We start from the raw sequence: 13,310 nt of genomic DNA on the forward strand, positions 1-13,310 counted from the left end.
TTAAATGCATTGTGATCTTTGAGAATGTGTGCTATGTGATTTCATTTTATTTTTGGTGTTTTTCCATTATAACTGGCTGGCTGTCTCACCCCATGCTCCCCTCTGTCTGCATAGAATGGCTGCAGACAGGGTGAATAGCTCCTGTGCTGTTTGCATTTAGAAATTGGCTTTTATGGACTGCAGAATAAAGGGTGCAGCATACAGCTGTGGTGATAGCGCTATTAGCTTTCATTCCAGCAAGGAATCTCAAATCCCAGCTGGGTATTCCTGCACATAAAGGGAGTCCCATGTATGGAGGATGCAGGAGAAGAGTAGATGACAGAATGAAGCATCATTGTAGTAGGGCTGGAAAGAGCCTGTGTGAAGGGATGAGAAATTGGGCTAAAACAAGGATATTGTTTTTATTTTATTTTGGTTTAGTTTCAGTTAATGTGTTTGTACACCTGGCTAAGCTGAATGTGCATTAATGGAAACAATAGCATCCTTGTGAATTCTTTTGTGGCAGTATTTGCATGGTCCATGTTTTTTGTTCCTGCTGCATCTTTTTTCTTTTTTTTCTTTTTCAATTTTATTCCTTTTTTCTGTTTGTTTTCTGCTATGTTTTCTTTTGCATTTTAGCTAAACTAAGACTTGCCATGCATGATGCCAGCGCTAGCACTCACAGCAGAGCCCTAGTCGATAAGAAGCTGCAAATCAGTATCCGAAAAGCCCGGAGCCTCCAGGATCGCATGCAGCACCAACAGCCACCGCAGCCGCTGCCTCCGCCAGCCTGCCACCCACCACAGGGTGGCACCATGGCCCAGTCTACAAGGTAGTGCGAGTACCTCACCTAGACACAGACCTGGGCTGCATCTGTGAGCAGTGCAGTCTGGAAAGAAATAGCAAACTATGTATATTCCCCTGGATAGTCCAAGTCCTACTGTGTCACACCCTATTCTTTTCTTCTCTAGGTTAAATCCTATTATAAAACAGTCAACTACCCCATTTTCCCTCTCCCCACCACCCTTTCTCCCAGTCTTCATAGAATAGTCCAATGTGCATGTGTTCAAAATGTGATCTGTGACAGAGAATTGTAGCAGTCAGTGCCTGGCAGCATTGATGTCTCATGCACCAAGGGAAAAAATACAATAGACAATAATCTGGCTAAAAAAAGTGGGCATGTGGTAGGATGAAATGTGACAGTTTATAATCAGGAGCAGTTTCAGGACTCAGTCAAAGACTGTACTACAGTCAAAATCTTGCTATAGTTGCTTTTATGTTGGGAACATCAGCCAGTGTGTTTAGTGCTCTGTAGTTTTAAAACTGGCAAGGACACTGATCTTTTCTTTCTAGTCCACTTCTCTAGTAGTGTACTGGTACAACGCTTGAATCCAGATCCTGATCTGTCACCTTGACTACTCCATCATTCTTCATTTTCTTTCTGTGTTTCCCAGCATCCTGTAGCCTGGCTTACCAGCCCTCCTCAGTGTCTCTTCATGATTCTTTCTTCCATACTGACTTTAACTACAGCATAATTAACTCTCTGCTATAACCAATCCTTCTTCCTACCCTCTTCAGCATGCAGCTTAATCCTTCTTTCTTCCCATGCCATTCCCTCCTAGCACTAGACCATTCCTATCCAATTTCTAGGCTATTTCTTGAACTGTTACTTTTTTCCCTCTCCCCTTCTTACATGTTATATTACCAGAAGCTTAAATAAAATCTCAGATGAGAATCGTTTTTCTGTTCCTTTCTGTAAAATGCTGCGTACAGCTATATACAAACCCAGTTAATTCGCACACCTGCCAGGCTCTGGTTCATAACGTTCTTTTCTTTTCCTGCAGTACCTGAATTACACATAATGAAAGCTGATCTTTTTGTCAATCAGGGGTCCATTATATCCTCTCTTACAGGAGAAATGCAGAGCTCAAATTAGGCATTTTTGCAGATTCTAAGAAAATGAAAGTGCCTTTCTTAACTAATTTTGCTAATGCTAAACTCGTTCACTGCTGCTCTGTGAAAAGAGCATTACTTTTGCAAAAAGTTATATCCAACCAAACGTTAATATTTCAGCCAATGAAAAAGAAACCATATTCATAGCCAGAGTTCTGTACTCCAGCTTTGATGTAAATAACATTGCAGACAGTACGAAGTTTGCAATTCCTGACAGATAATTTTGTATTGCTACACACATCAACTAGGTCTTCATGGTAACTTTCCTTCCATGCATCTCAAGGAGGAACCAAAGCAGTGATCTTACATCTCTTTAAGTTTTCTGCTGGAGCTGATGTAGCCTGTCATTTTCTCATAGGCAGTGGACTTAGTACTGTTAGTTCTGTCTGTATATTAAAATGCTAACTAAATGCAGAAAAATGCCAGGGATGTGTATGACCCAAAAATATAATTGTCTTGCATTGGTACATAAAAGAATGAACATTATTTTCTAGAAGTATGCTCAGGATACAAATTATTTCAGAATAATAGTTATGTATTTAGCTTGAACTTTATTTAATGTTTTGGATAAGTATCTTGAAAAATGAGAATATAAAGATGATAAAGAGAAAAAGTTCAACCTGTTCCTTCCATTTGTCAAGTCATTCTTCATGAAGTTGCCTGGAGAGAGGGGACTGTACAGAAATACTGTCAGTTCATGTTCAGATCACAGACATGTCCAAAGTATTTTAGAAGATATCTAAGATGTTACTGTTGAAAACAGTTATTACATTTTATATAAATGCTATTTTTACTCTTTTTACAGTTATTCCTACTCACATACTCAGTCTGCTGATTGAAATGCCTGTGGTGCTGTACAAGAATACTTCATATAGAGCCTAATTGTAAATTGCAATTGTAAATTGCAAAATACTCTTAAAAGTATGAAATGGATTCAGTTAGAGTAGGAAAACAAAGTTAGAAGCAAAGGACTAGCATGTATGTCTCTAGTGAATTAATGTAAAGTCTTCATCAGAATACAGTGAGCAAAGTGTGTTGAGCTGTATGTCACCTCGTGCAAGGTCTGTACCCTAGGAATAAACGTAAGCAATGGCTACTGCTAATCATTTACTCTTCTGTGTGTTTTAGTGAACAGACTGGCCCGCTCCAAGTACTGCTGAGCCAGGAGCTACCACTGGAACCCAACAAAGAAGTGGAATTTGGGTCCAGTTCTTTCTTCCACCCACCTGCTTCCTGCCATGAATTGCACTCATCATTATATCCAGAGTCTTCCTCCTTGCCCCCCTCTGAAAGCAGTCCATCCAACAGGATCTCTCCAAACTTCCAGTCTGCTTCTGCTGATTTTCATGACCAAGTTCCCTCTTTTCCCTATAGGCAAGGGTTGACAGAGAGGTCTGCAAGAACTGAGAATGATGCCCACAATAGTGGGGAATTTGCTGACACGACAGCCACAGGGCCAAAAGACTATAGGGATTGCTGCAGTAGCAGCAGGTTAGAAGAGGTTCATAACATAATGCCTATTCTCACACCTCACTTCAAATCCAAGGCTAACACAATAAACTCTGTGTCTTTGCCTACACTGTTTCCCTGTCCACATCCACCACAAGCTGCATCTCCTGAAAGGGACAGCCAGCACAGTCCTTGTTCCAAACTTGCAAGCTCTCCCGTGCGGCCCAGCGTTGATCATTTAGGGGCCTATCATGCAGTGACCTCTGCAACTTCATCCCCTACACAGCAGTGCTCCTCGGATCCTTTGCAGAAAAATAAGTACTCCAGAGCAAACAGCCAGGAGATGTTATTACCCTCACAGGGTGAATATGGCACAGCAGACGGTTGTAAATCTGAGGCTTTTAGTACAAAGGGACATGTTCGCTCCTTGGCAGAGCAGTTTCAGAAAATGCATGCAGTCTCCCAGAGAAAAGGTACTCATGAAAAAGACTGGATTACTGCAGTGTGTCAGGATGAGAAGTCTCCAAAGTTAACACAAAAATCTTTCATCAGCCGTTCATCTTCTGGTTACGGACAGCTACTCCATCAAAACCAAGAAAACAAAAACCAGTCTTCTGAAAAATTACACTCAGCTGTGGATATTAGGGACGGGGTAGTTTCTTTGAAGGGTTTTAGTGCCCAACATGTTGCTTCTATGAGTTTTTGTTCTCACAGTGAAGAACTGTGTAGAAGAGGTGGACAGACTATAGCAGACCCTGCACCCTATGTGGAAAGGCACTGTCATGATGGAGGAATGAAAGAGGTGGATGATGGAGCTGCTAGTAGCATGGTTGCCTCTATGCCTGTGGACCATTGGGTGAATGATGTTACTAGGTATTACAGTTCTCAGAAGGCTAATAAGAATACTGAATGGCTTCCTGTACCTGGGAGGAGTCCACTCCTTTCTGATCAGAGAGCAGTTGGAGATGACTTGAGCAGGATCCCAGTACATCTGCATCCACAGTGGAATCAAGACACAGAACAGGAGCTCTCAGAACTGGAATCCCTCTATCAGACTAGTCTGCAGGCATCTCAGGCCACTAGGCCTTTCTTGGGAAGACAGGACAGTGCTAGGTATCCATTTGACCAATCAGGTAAGAATGATGCAGTTATTTTTCTTGGTTGACCTGCCTATGTACTCCAATATAGGTGAAGATGCATTTTCCAGTCGATTTAGTTAAACGGGCATTAATTTGTGCACAGATGCAGAAAAATTCAGGTTGTAGACTCTGAAAACATTCCAGCTAACTAGAGAAAGCAGTGTGATAGCACTGCCTGGGGTGGCTGCAGAGTAGCTGTTGATCTTGGCAAAAGGAGAGCAACATCTGTTAAGAGTAACATAGAAATAGTTGATCCTGTTTTCAAGGAGGGAGCTAGCTGCTTATGTCAGGCTAATGAATTTTGCTGTTTGAAAGTCTTACATCACCTCTGGAATTTATTAAACTCTTTCTATGCCTGATGTTAATATTCTCCACATTGGTGAATTTTTACTGATTGTATTGTAATTGAGAATTTAGTCTGTAACTGGTTGAGGGGAATAACTTTTAAAAGTGTTTCCAGATCTGAGAGTTTTGCTAAGGACTACCTGCTTTAAGTTCTGGAAAATTACTTGTGAAAGCAGCGCTGAGGGTACATGAACTGCACTAAGATCCATGAGACTTTGTGGATTAGTTGGTGCTGAAAGAAAATGAACAGATTCTGTCAGTGAGGACATCCAGCTGTTGCTGGAGACATTCAACTGGAGTCTCATGACAGCAGTCCGGTTCCACTTAAGCTGATCTAATCTCCTGCCTGAGATAGGGCAACCTTGTTTCTCTGCTTCACAAGTGAAGGAAATTTCTTTATAATCTGTGTCATAGCATTAAAGCGATGAATTTTCTGGTTAAATATAAGGCAGCCTGAAATTGGATGGGTACCAAAGTGACACAGCTATAGCTATACACATATGATATATATATATATATATATATTGCAATGCATACACAAGACAGGTTTTCCCCTGCCCTGCACCCATGGAGGTGGAACCTCCATCACTCCTAACAATGTCAGACCTGGCTGTGATCAGAGTGAGTACTGCCATAAAGTCTTGAATGGGTTTCTGTTCAACAGCTTGAGTTTTCTCTGAACTCTCATGTCTTGCAGTCCACTCACAGACCAGTTAAGACATCGAAATGTGGCCATTTACCATTTGTTGTCCTTTTGGTTTGCTTTCAGAGTTAGGCAGGATCTGATCTCAGAACTTTGCAGATACTTTCTTGCATGGGCTTGAATCAGAAGGTCTTACATGTTCCAACTGATTTTGGAAGTTCTTTCTGGAAATCTACCAGGATAAAGCCCAGTTGCTTTAGTATTGGCTGGAGTTTCAGAGTTCTGTCATCAAATGACTCATTTCTTAGGCTGACTTTCTTGTGTATTTTCCCACCACATGTATGAGGGATGTGGGATACAGATACTCTTCTCAAGTGAAGTTTATATTTGAGATCTTCTCATTTGCTGTAACTTTCTGGTTTTTCTTCCTAAGTTCTGCAAATTCTGTGTAAAACTGAAAAGTTTGAACCAGTGCATCTACTGTGATGAACTGGATGAAAATCACCTGAGTTAGGTCTAGGACTGCTCTTTCTTTCTTTTAACTTGTATTACCTATTCATTTGCAAATGCTGTTGAAACTTTGACCCATTATCAACTGGTTTTGTCAGATCTTTGCATTCTGAATCATGGTGAAAATGCCTCTGTTTCATTAGAGGGACTTTACAGCAGAGTTAAAGCCAAGACTTGTTTCTCTGAATGCAACCACCTCAATGCAGAAAAGGTGTTGTTATCAGCATATCACCTTTCTTCCTTTATAGAGGAACTCCCTGTGACCAGTTTAATTAGGACATTGATCTGTCTATTCCATGAGAAATTTTAGGACTGTAATTGATGGATGGGGATTGCACTGAAGTGAAGTAATTGTAGCAATCCTAGTTAAAAATAACACCTTTAACTATTTAACCAGCACAACAAATGGCTGAGAAACTAGCATTGAATGGGAAGGAGCAGGTGAATGTGTGGGGAGCCTGAGGCTGACTTGTTTAGCCCAAGTTACATTAGGTAACTTCCTTCTAGTGGCTGATTTTCTGTCTCTTTGAGCCCTCTAAACAATCTCACCTCTGTATCAGGCAAGTCTTGGTGTGCAGTTAAATCATTTAAATCTTAAATAGTTCAATTAACTGCTCCCCTGAAGCCTGCAGAAGGGCCAGGGAAGTAGGCATAGTATCCTGATAGACTGTCTCCCCTTGAAATGTTGGGTGTTAGCTGATATATTAATGTTCCAAGGGTCTCTGACTTCTTGTTCTGTGTGTATAGTCCCTCTGTCTTTGCTGGAGTCAGACCTAAGATAGTCAGAAATGTGTCATAACATGCAATCAGGTGTTGAATTTAATCATAGTGTTTTCCTTCCCAGTCTCTGTGAACCTGAGTGTGAGGAAGCTGCCTGCTACAGCTGGCATGGGTCTGTCGAAAACCCCAACAGCAGAGATCGAGCGCAGTCTGTGTGGATCCACTGTCTCTTCTGTCTCCAAGGTGACATTTTGTTACTTAAGATATACTAGTGGGGGAAGGGCTCGGCCTGTGCAAGAAAGAATTTACAGTGGGATAAGTGAAACACATTATGAAAAAGGTACTGGGGTCGTTGATATTAATATTAGAGAGAATTTCAAGTGCAGTCTAGCACAGGATTAACTAACTAAAATATGAGTGACTCATGCTACGTGCAGCTTACGTGCAGTCAAATGATCTAAATCCTGGCTTGGAGGAACACACCGTTGAAAACTTTAAGATCTAGCCTCTTTGAACTTAGTGACATGAATTCCCTTGCATCACAACTGATGATAACTGCTTCTTAATTTTACCATGTGCAGGGGCACAAGTTTCATTTTTTTTCACTGTCACTACATATTTTTAAGGTGGGTGATAATTTGGTATTTGCTACAGTTCATAGTTAGTCACCTCAGAGTGGGAGAACATTCTTTTTCTTTTTTTCCTGGGAAGACACTGTTTAAATAACTGGCAGTTACATATCAATGCCTGTATGTGAAGACGTGAAAGTATTTTCAAGGGGAAATGACATTTCCTGTAGTATCTCTGTACTTGTTAAAGGGAGTTCCAAGTCTGTTCCTCTATGGAACAAAGGAAAGGAAAGATGGAATAAACATTTCCCTTGCTAGAATAAGATTAGCCAGCTTCCAGCATTCATCAAATAATCCTAGATTTTTTTTTTTTTTTTTTTGGTATGAGAAGACAGTAGTACTTTATCATAAGATGACTGTCAGCTGTAGCCATGATTATCTCTCCAGGGGCAGTGGTGCCTGTAGCAGCAGTCAGTCCTTCAGGTAGATCGGTCCCACTAAAGACATTTTGTCCTGGCTTTAGACACTTATAAAAGAACGACTCTCATTTAGACAAATCAATCTGTGTATATTTACTAATGGAAGAAAAACTATAAGGAATAATATTTTTAATCAGCAGATCCAAACAGACCCATTTATCTTAAGTTTTCAAAGCAGTACCTGAGTGAAGGATTTCAAGAAAGAAAAGATCACTAAATATCACTGAAGTATGCTCCATTATATTTCTCTTCATCTGTTCCCTGTAATTATTGTACAAAATTGATATTATGAAGAACCTTGTCTGAAATATGTGATGTTGTTTGCAGGTCACATATACCAGAGAACATAGCAGGGAACCAGAAGAGGAGGAAATATACAGTGCAGAGAATTTCCGTCGCATTGCTCGCAGTCTCAGTGGGACAGTTGTCTCAAACAGAGAAGAGACCTTGGTCTCTTCTCACAGTTTTGTAAGTAGAATGATGTGCAGCTTTCCAATGAACTATCATCTGTGTGTAGGGTTGCTGTTTTCTCTGTCTGCATTTAGTAGTTAACAAATGAGACAGAAGACAACTCAATAATAAGCCATGATAAAAGCCTGTCTTTTTTGTTCTCTCTTTGGAAGAAGAATGAACTTTTGTATAAGTAACAAAGCCATTTTCCTCATGTCATTGCAGAGTAGTGGCTGCTGCTGCTGGTAGGCGTGTCAGCTACATTACTTGCTAGTATGCAGAAACAACCAGTATAAACATTTTTTTTTCAGTTGACTTACTTTCAAGAAAGCTTCTCATACACCTATAATTAAAAACAAAAAAACCCACCAGTACCAAAATGAAAGTTTCTGCTCTCTTGTGAGTTTATTAAGCAAGTAGCATTTTTAGAGAGTAAAAGTAAACATTAAAGGGGAGTCAGTTCAAGACTTGGTGCATAACATGCAGACAGTTAAATACAGAAAATAACTAAAAGTAAGGAAATTGATCTTTTCTTTGTCCTCTCTGTTAAGTAGTCTTAGATGCAATTTAAACGTGTCAGAAAAACAGTACCAATGTTTAGCAACATATAATGTCAAGTTTTGGCTTGGACTGAATTTTTTGCACACTGTACTTAAACTTTTATTTGAAACCAGCTGTGTAATAGGTATAGAAGAGTCTTAGTTGCAGAATCAGTTATTTAGACAGGTCAGTCCAATTGCATCTCTCTGCTGTGTACCATAAACTAAGTATATGTCAACTTTGAAGAGTTTGCTCCTCAGTGTGCTTTAGTTAAGGGCTCTGACACATACCTGGAAGTGCTGGCAGAAGCAATTAAAGACCTTTAGCTGCCCAAGAGCTGCTCTCTCAGCTAATGTTTTTATCTCCACAACACAAGCAGCCAATGGGATGGTTGTCTGTTACTACTCTTCGAGTTAGGCACTGGGCTCAAGTCTGTGATGGTTTGTTATTGATTCCTGCTTTCTGGGGTAGGTATCTTCTAATAGAGGGAAAAGGTATAACACAGATAAATACTTCAGCTGTGACAGGTAAATCTGTTCATAGTCTGAAATCAGAGCTTTCAGTAAAGCCTTCTAGAAAATAGAAAGGAAAAATCAGCAATACTCTGTTTCATGGCTTGTGTAGCGTACCATTTTCAGTGCTGACTGGCCTGACGTTGTTTTGTGTATTCGGTTTGTCAGCCAAACCTCCAGGAGCGGTTTGTGTTTGTTTTGGCTTTTTTTTTCTGGTATAATTCCAGTCTAACGATCTTAAGTAGCCCACCACTTCAGTAAAAGCCTTACTGGATTGATGCAGTTTTTGTCTGTCTTTTTCACGTACAGATGCATGTTTTTGTTCCAGTGACTCATCCCTTTCTTCCTTGGATCAACACCACCTTTGCTTGTTTCAACCCAACTCTGTGTTTACTCATCATTTTATGTTCTGTTCTTCTCCTTTCTCATTTTATAAAAGGAAGCACCAAATACGAGGAAAATGCCAGTGGACACCAGCCACCGTTCTTCCAGCTCCACTTCCCTTCCTTTCCCCCATGATCCTCCTGTATTTCCCTTTGATCCCCAGCACAACCCAAACCAGGTGCAGCACCCACCCCATGATGTACTGATGCCCAGCATGGTGGGCAAGGCACGTAAACTGTCAGGTAATAATCACAGGACTTTTCATCCTTCTTCGTGATCAGAAATATTGCTGAAGTACAGCTCCTCAGTTCTTGTCTTTCATAATGGAGTTTACCATCTGCCTGAATTCCTCCAGAAGTCTGGAAGAACAAACCACATTTCTTCTTCTCTCCCCTTTGGAGTTTTCCTGTGGTTCTGTGCTAAATGTGCATAACCAAAGCCCATAACCTTTGTGGAAACTTTATGATGGCTTTATATAAAATCATATCAATATTTTTGTGAGTTATTTTCTTTAATGTAAAAGTAGCAGTAAGACCCACCACCTTGTTGCCATGTATGAGAGTACTTCCACAAGTTACTCATTCCCACAAATCACCCATGTGCCAGTAGAAATAACTACTTCCTGCATGAGAATTACTTTCCCTGTGACAGCATCAAAACCAGTTTGATCTACCAGCCTTGAAATACTTTGTTGGGCTCCTCTATGATGAAACAAGGGGCTAGTAAAGAAATCTGAAATCTGTGACAGCAGCTGCAGTAGGATAAAGAGAGGAAATGCAGTGAGGAAAATGAATGCTGGAAAAGGTACAGCTAGCTTTTATTCAGAATTGCATGTCAGCCAGTAACTGGATGTACTAGTGATTTCATTGTTCTTCTGTCACCTGCTGACCACAGCTGGAAGTTCAGAGAGAATGAAACAAAAATTATAACTAAGCAAACCTTTTTTTAAAATTTATTTCAGGAGATCAGAAGAACATCATCCAGAAACTTCTGGTTGTGCCTGACAGGGGTGAAGCTTTCCAAGGTGAAGACTACCCAGGTGTGGCACTGAGCTATGGGAGTCTCCCTTGTGTACCCAAAGGCACCCTCTCCCAGGGGCAAAAGCCTCGTGTTAATTTGCATTTAGGAGGTGGAGCATCAAGTGTCTCTGGCCATTTGCTGAACACAAGTTACTCTGCCAGGCAAACAGCCACTTTACCAGATAAGCGAACAATGCTCTGGGGGAAACATGCTGGCCAGCCAGGCAAGAGTTTACAGGAAGGCTTCCTCCAGCAGCCTTCACAACATCACATGCATGAATCTCACACCATCGGTTGCAGACTACCAGCCAGCACAGACTACAGCACTTTAAGAATACCACGTGAGCCTTCTTGGGATCCCGGTGCTTCTCAAGGTTGCCCTGTGCCCCCCTCTTGTGTTAAGGCCCCGGGTCCAAGGAGAGTTGATATGCCTCCAGAAGAAGACTGGCGAGAGAACAGCTACACCCCTCAGCCTGGCAGAAGGCGAATGCTGCCAATGCATGTGATGGATGGGACTTTTTCTTCTGCTTCCGAGGCACACAGAAATATGCTGGCTCGAGCAGCAGCAGCTACTGGCACCATGCAAAACAATGGCTGGTGAGATCCCGTCCACTTCATGTGCCCCAGTACACCACTCTGTGAACTATGGTTATTGCCAGAGTGTGGATTGCATGGAGACAGGAAACTCTTTCAATCAGTATCTGTGCCAGTTGTCTTAAAATGTAGCTATACAGTATGTGGAAACTAATTGCACTGTATTTTGTTTCTGACACTACTGAACTGCTGTCTGGATGGGGAATCTTAGCTATTCTAGTCCTGGCCTCTCCTAGCAAACAAGTGCTATAGGAATGGTAATTGGCTTACGGGTAAGTTCTGAAGTGTGCACACGTTTTGGAGGAAGATGGCAACTAACAAAAGGACATTTTTAAGGACTCTTTTTCATGAAATGTAGCTTTGGTAAATTCTTCACATAAAGAAACCAATCCTTTTGTTTTCTTCTCCTTCCTCTCTCCTGTTCCTTCCTAGGGGTCCTACTGACCCACCTTCCAGGTTCCAGTAAATCTGCACTTGGCAGGTGGCAGTTAGTAAAGCAAACAGTTTTCAGTGTTCTGAGATCTCATACAGAGATCACAGCTGTAGTTGCTGCAGAGGAAGTGACAGGGAGATATTGTTCATTAGTAAACCCCAATTTTCCCCACTTTAGCAAACTAACAATGCTTCAAACAGAAAAGACTGTTAATGCTGCACGCTTAGCTACACCAATGTAAACACAGAATAAGTTTAACTATTTTAGTGTCAAACATACTTGCTTTTGTAAGTATTTTTCAAATAAATCTATGAAAATAGTTCTGTTTACCTGACTGTGTTTGATCTTTCTTTTCTGTTTAGTTTTACTCTTCAGTTGGCTGGGAACTTCTGATTCATTTTCTTACACGTGAACAAACACGAGTAAGTTGTTCATTTTAGTTCATTAACAAAGTTTATGTAATAAAGAGTTAGATTGGAGGATATGCCTAATTTTGATTCAGGACTTGAGGTGTTTCATTACTACTCGGCACTTAAATTTCACCTCATAATGGACAATAATTTAATGTCCTTTGAAAAGTATTTTGAGACTGACATCTTGTTTTAAGGAATACTACATCTATGCAAGATGGTAGTGTATGCAGATATACAGAAAAATCATTAGAAATGATTGGTGGGGTGAGAAGTGTCATTTTAATCACACTTGCACTCTTGCTCCTGCAGACACTTTCAGGTGTGGTGGTTATGAGGTGTTCAGAAGCATGGGGATTCTGTTCCATGCTTGTCCTGGTCCATGATTCTGCTTGGAGCAGAGCTGGAGCTGTGGCAGTGCCAGTGCTGGTGGAAGGGCTGCCCTGCCCTGCCCTGCCCTGTTAATTCACAGTGCTCCTCGTAACCTACGCTCTCTGACCCGAGGGGCTTCGCTCTCATTTCATGCTTTGCAGCTCAGGGCTTGATGGAATTCCATCAGTTGTTGCTGTTTAGCCTGAGATTGATTCTCATTCATTTCAGTTAGTGTAATTTGTCAGTTTCTTGTTTCTAAATACTCACTATTGTTTCTGTTATTGTTGCAGTCTCCTGTAACTACATTTTACATTTTGGATTATGTTCCACACTTCTTTGTACTTAGCTGCCCCACTAGTAGTGGTTACCAGAAAAAAGCACTCTGTTCTCCCACCCGTCTATTCCAAAAAAACCCCTCATGACTTTTGACTTTCTTACATAAAGGTTTTGGCAACCTCATAATGTGAAACTTTCAATAGTACTAATTTTCTAAGTATAAACAAATGGAGTTTATATTTTACTTGAAACAACTGTTTGATTCAGGTTTCCCAATAGACATGGAATTGTTAGTGTCTCATGCCGTAGCCACTTCTGTTTTCAGCTTTTTGATACTTTCAGTGGTTGGTGAAAGCTGCAGTAGCCCCAGGATGGAAGTGAGGACATGGATAAGTATTTGACACTTCGCTTGACTGCAACGGTAGAAAATTCAGGTTGCAGACTGAGACTTAATAGTCTTGATAATCTCAAAAAAACAAGCTGCCAAAACAAAGTACAAAGTCATGTCTTCAAAAATCAATATAAAGTATGAAA

The 13,310-nt window shown here is 40.8% G+C and overlaps 1 protein-coding gene across 3 annotated transcripts in view; it reads left to right on the plus strand.

Annotated features, from left to right (window-relative positions):
- LOC121672801 (inactive ubiquitin carboxyl-terminal hydrolase 54-like) overlaps positions 1 to 12,047 on the plus strand; it is a 30,888-nt gene extending 18,841 nt beyond the window's left edge. For 2 of the 3 annotated variants that reach the window (XM_042045680.1, XM_042045681.1), the window contains 6 exons: positions 619 to 811; positions 3,061 to 4,514; positions 6,863 to 6,981; positions 8,114 to 8,254; positions 9,728 to 9,914; positions 10,634 to 12,047. In XM_042045680.1, coding sequence (XP_041901614.1) covers positions 619 to 811; positions 3,061 to 4,514; positions 6,863 to 6,981; positions 8,114 to 8,254; positions 9,728 to 9,914; positions 10,634 to 11,292 — 2,753 coding nt within the window. In that variant the 3' untranslated portion in view covers positions 11,293 to 12,047. The remainder of the gene's footprint in view (positions 1 to 618; positions 812 to 3,060; positions 4,515 to 6,862; positions 6,982 to 8,113; positions 8,255 to 9,727; positions 9,915 to 10,633) is intronic. The other variant, XM_042045682.1, reaches the window with a different exon arrangement.
- The last annotated feature ends 1,263 nt before the right edge of the window (positions 12,048 to 13,310 follow it).

Source organism: Corvus kubaryi, unplaced genomic scaffold (genome assembly GCF_017639235.1).
Source record: "Corvus kubaryi isolate FWS band 111438036 unplaced genomic scaffold, C.kubaryi_AGA036_p1.0 64972, whole genome shotgun sequence".
Lineage (NCBI taxonomy): Eukaryota > Metazoa > Chordata > Aves > Passeriformes > Corvidae > Corvus > Corvus kubaryi.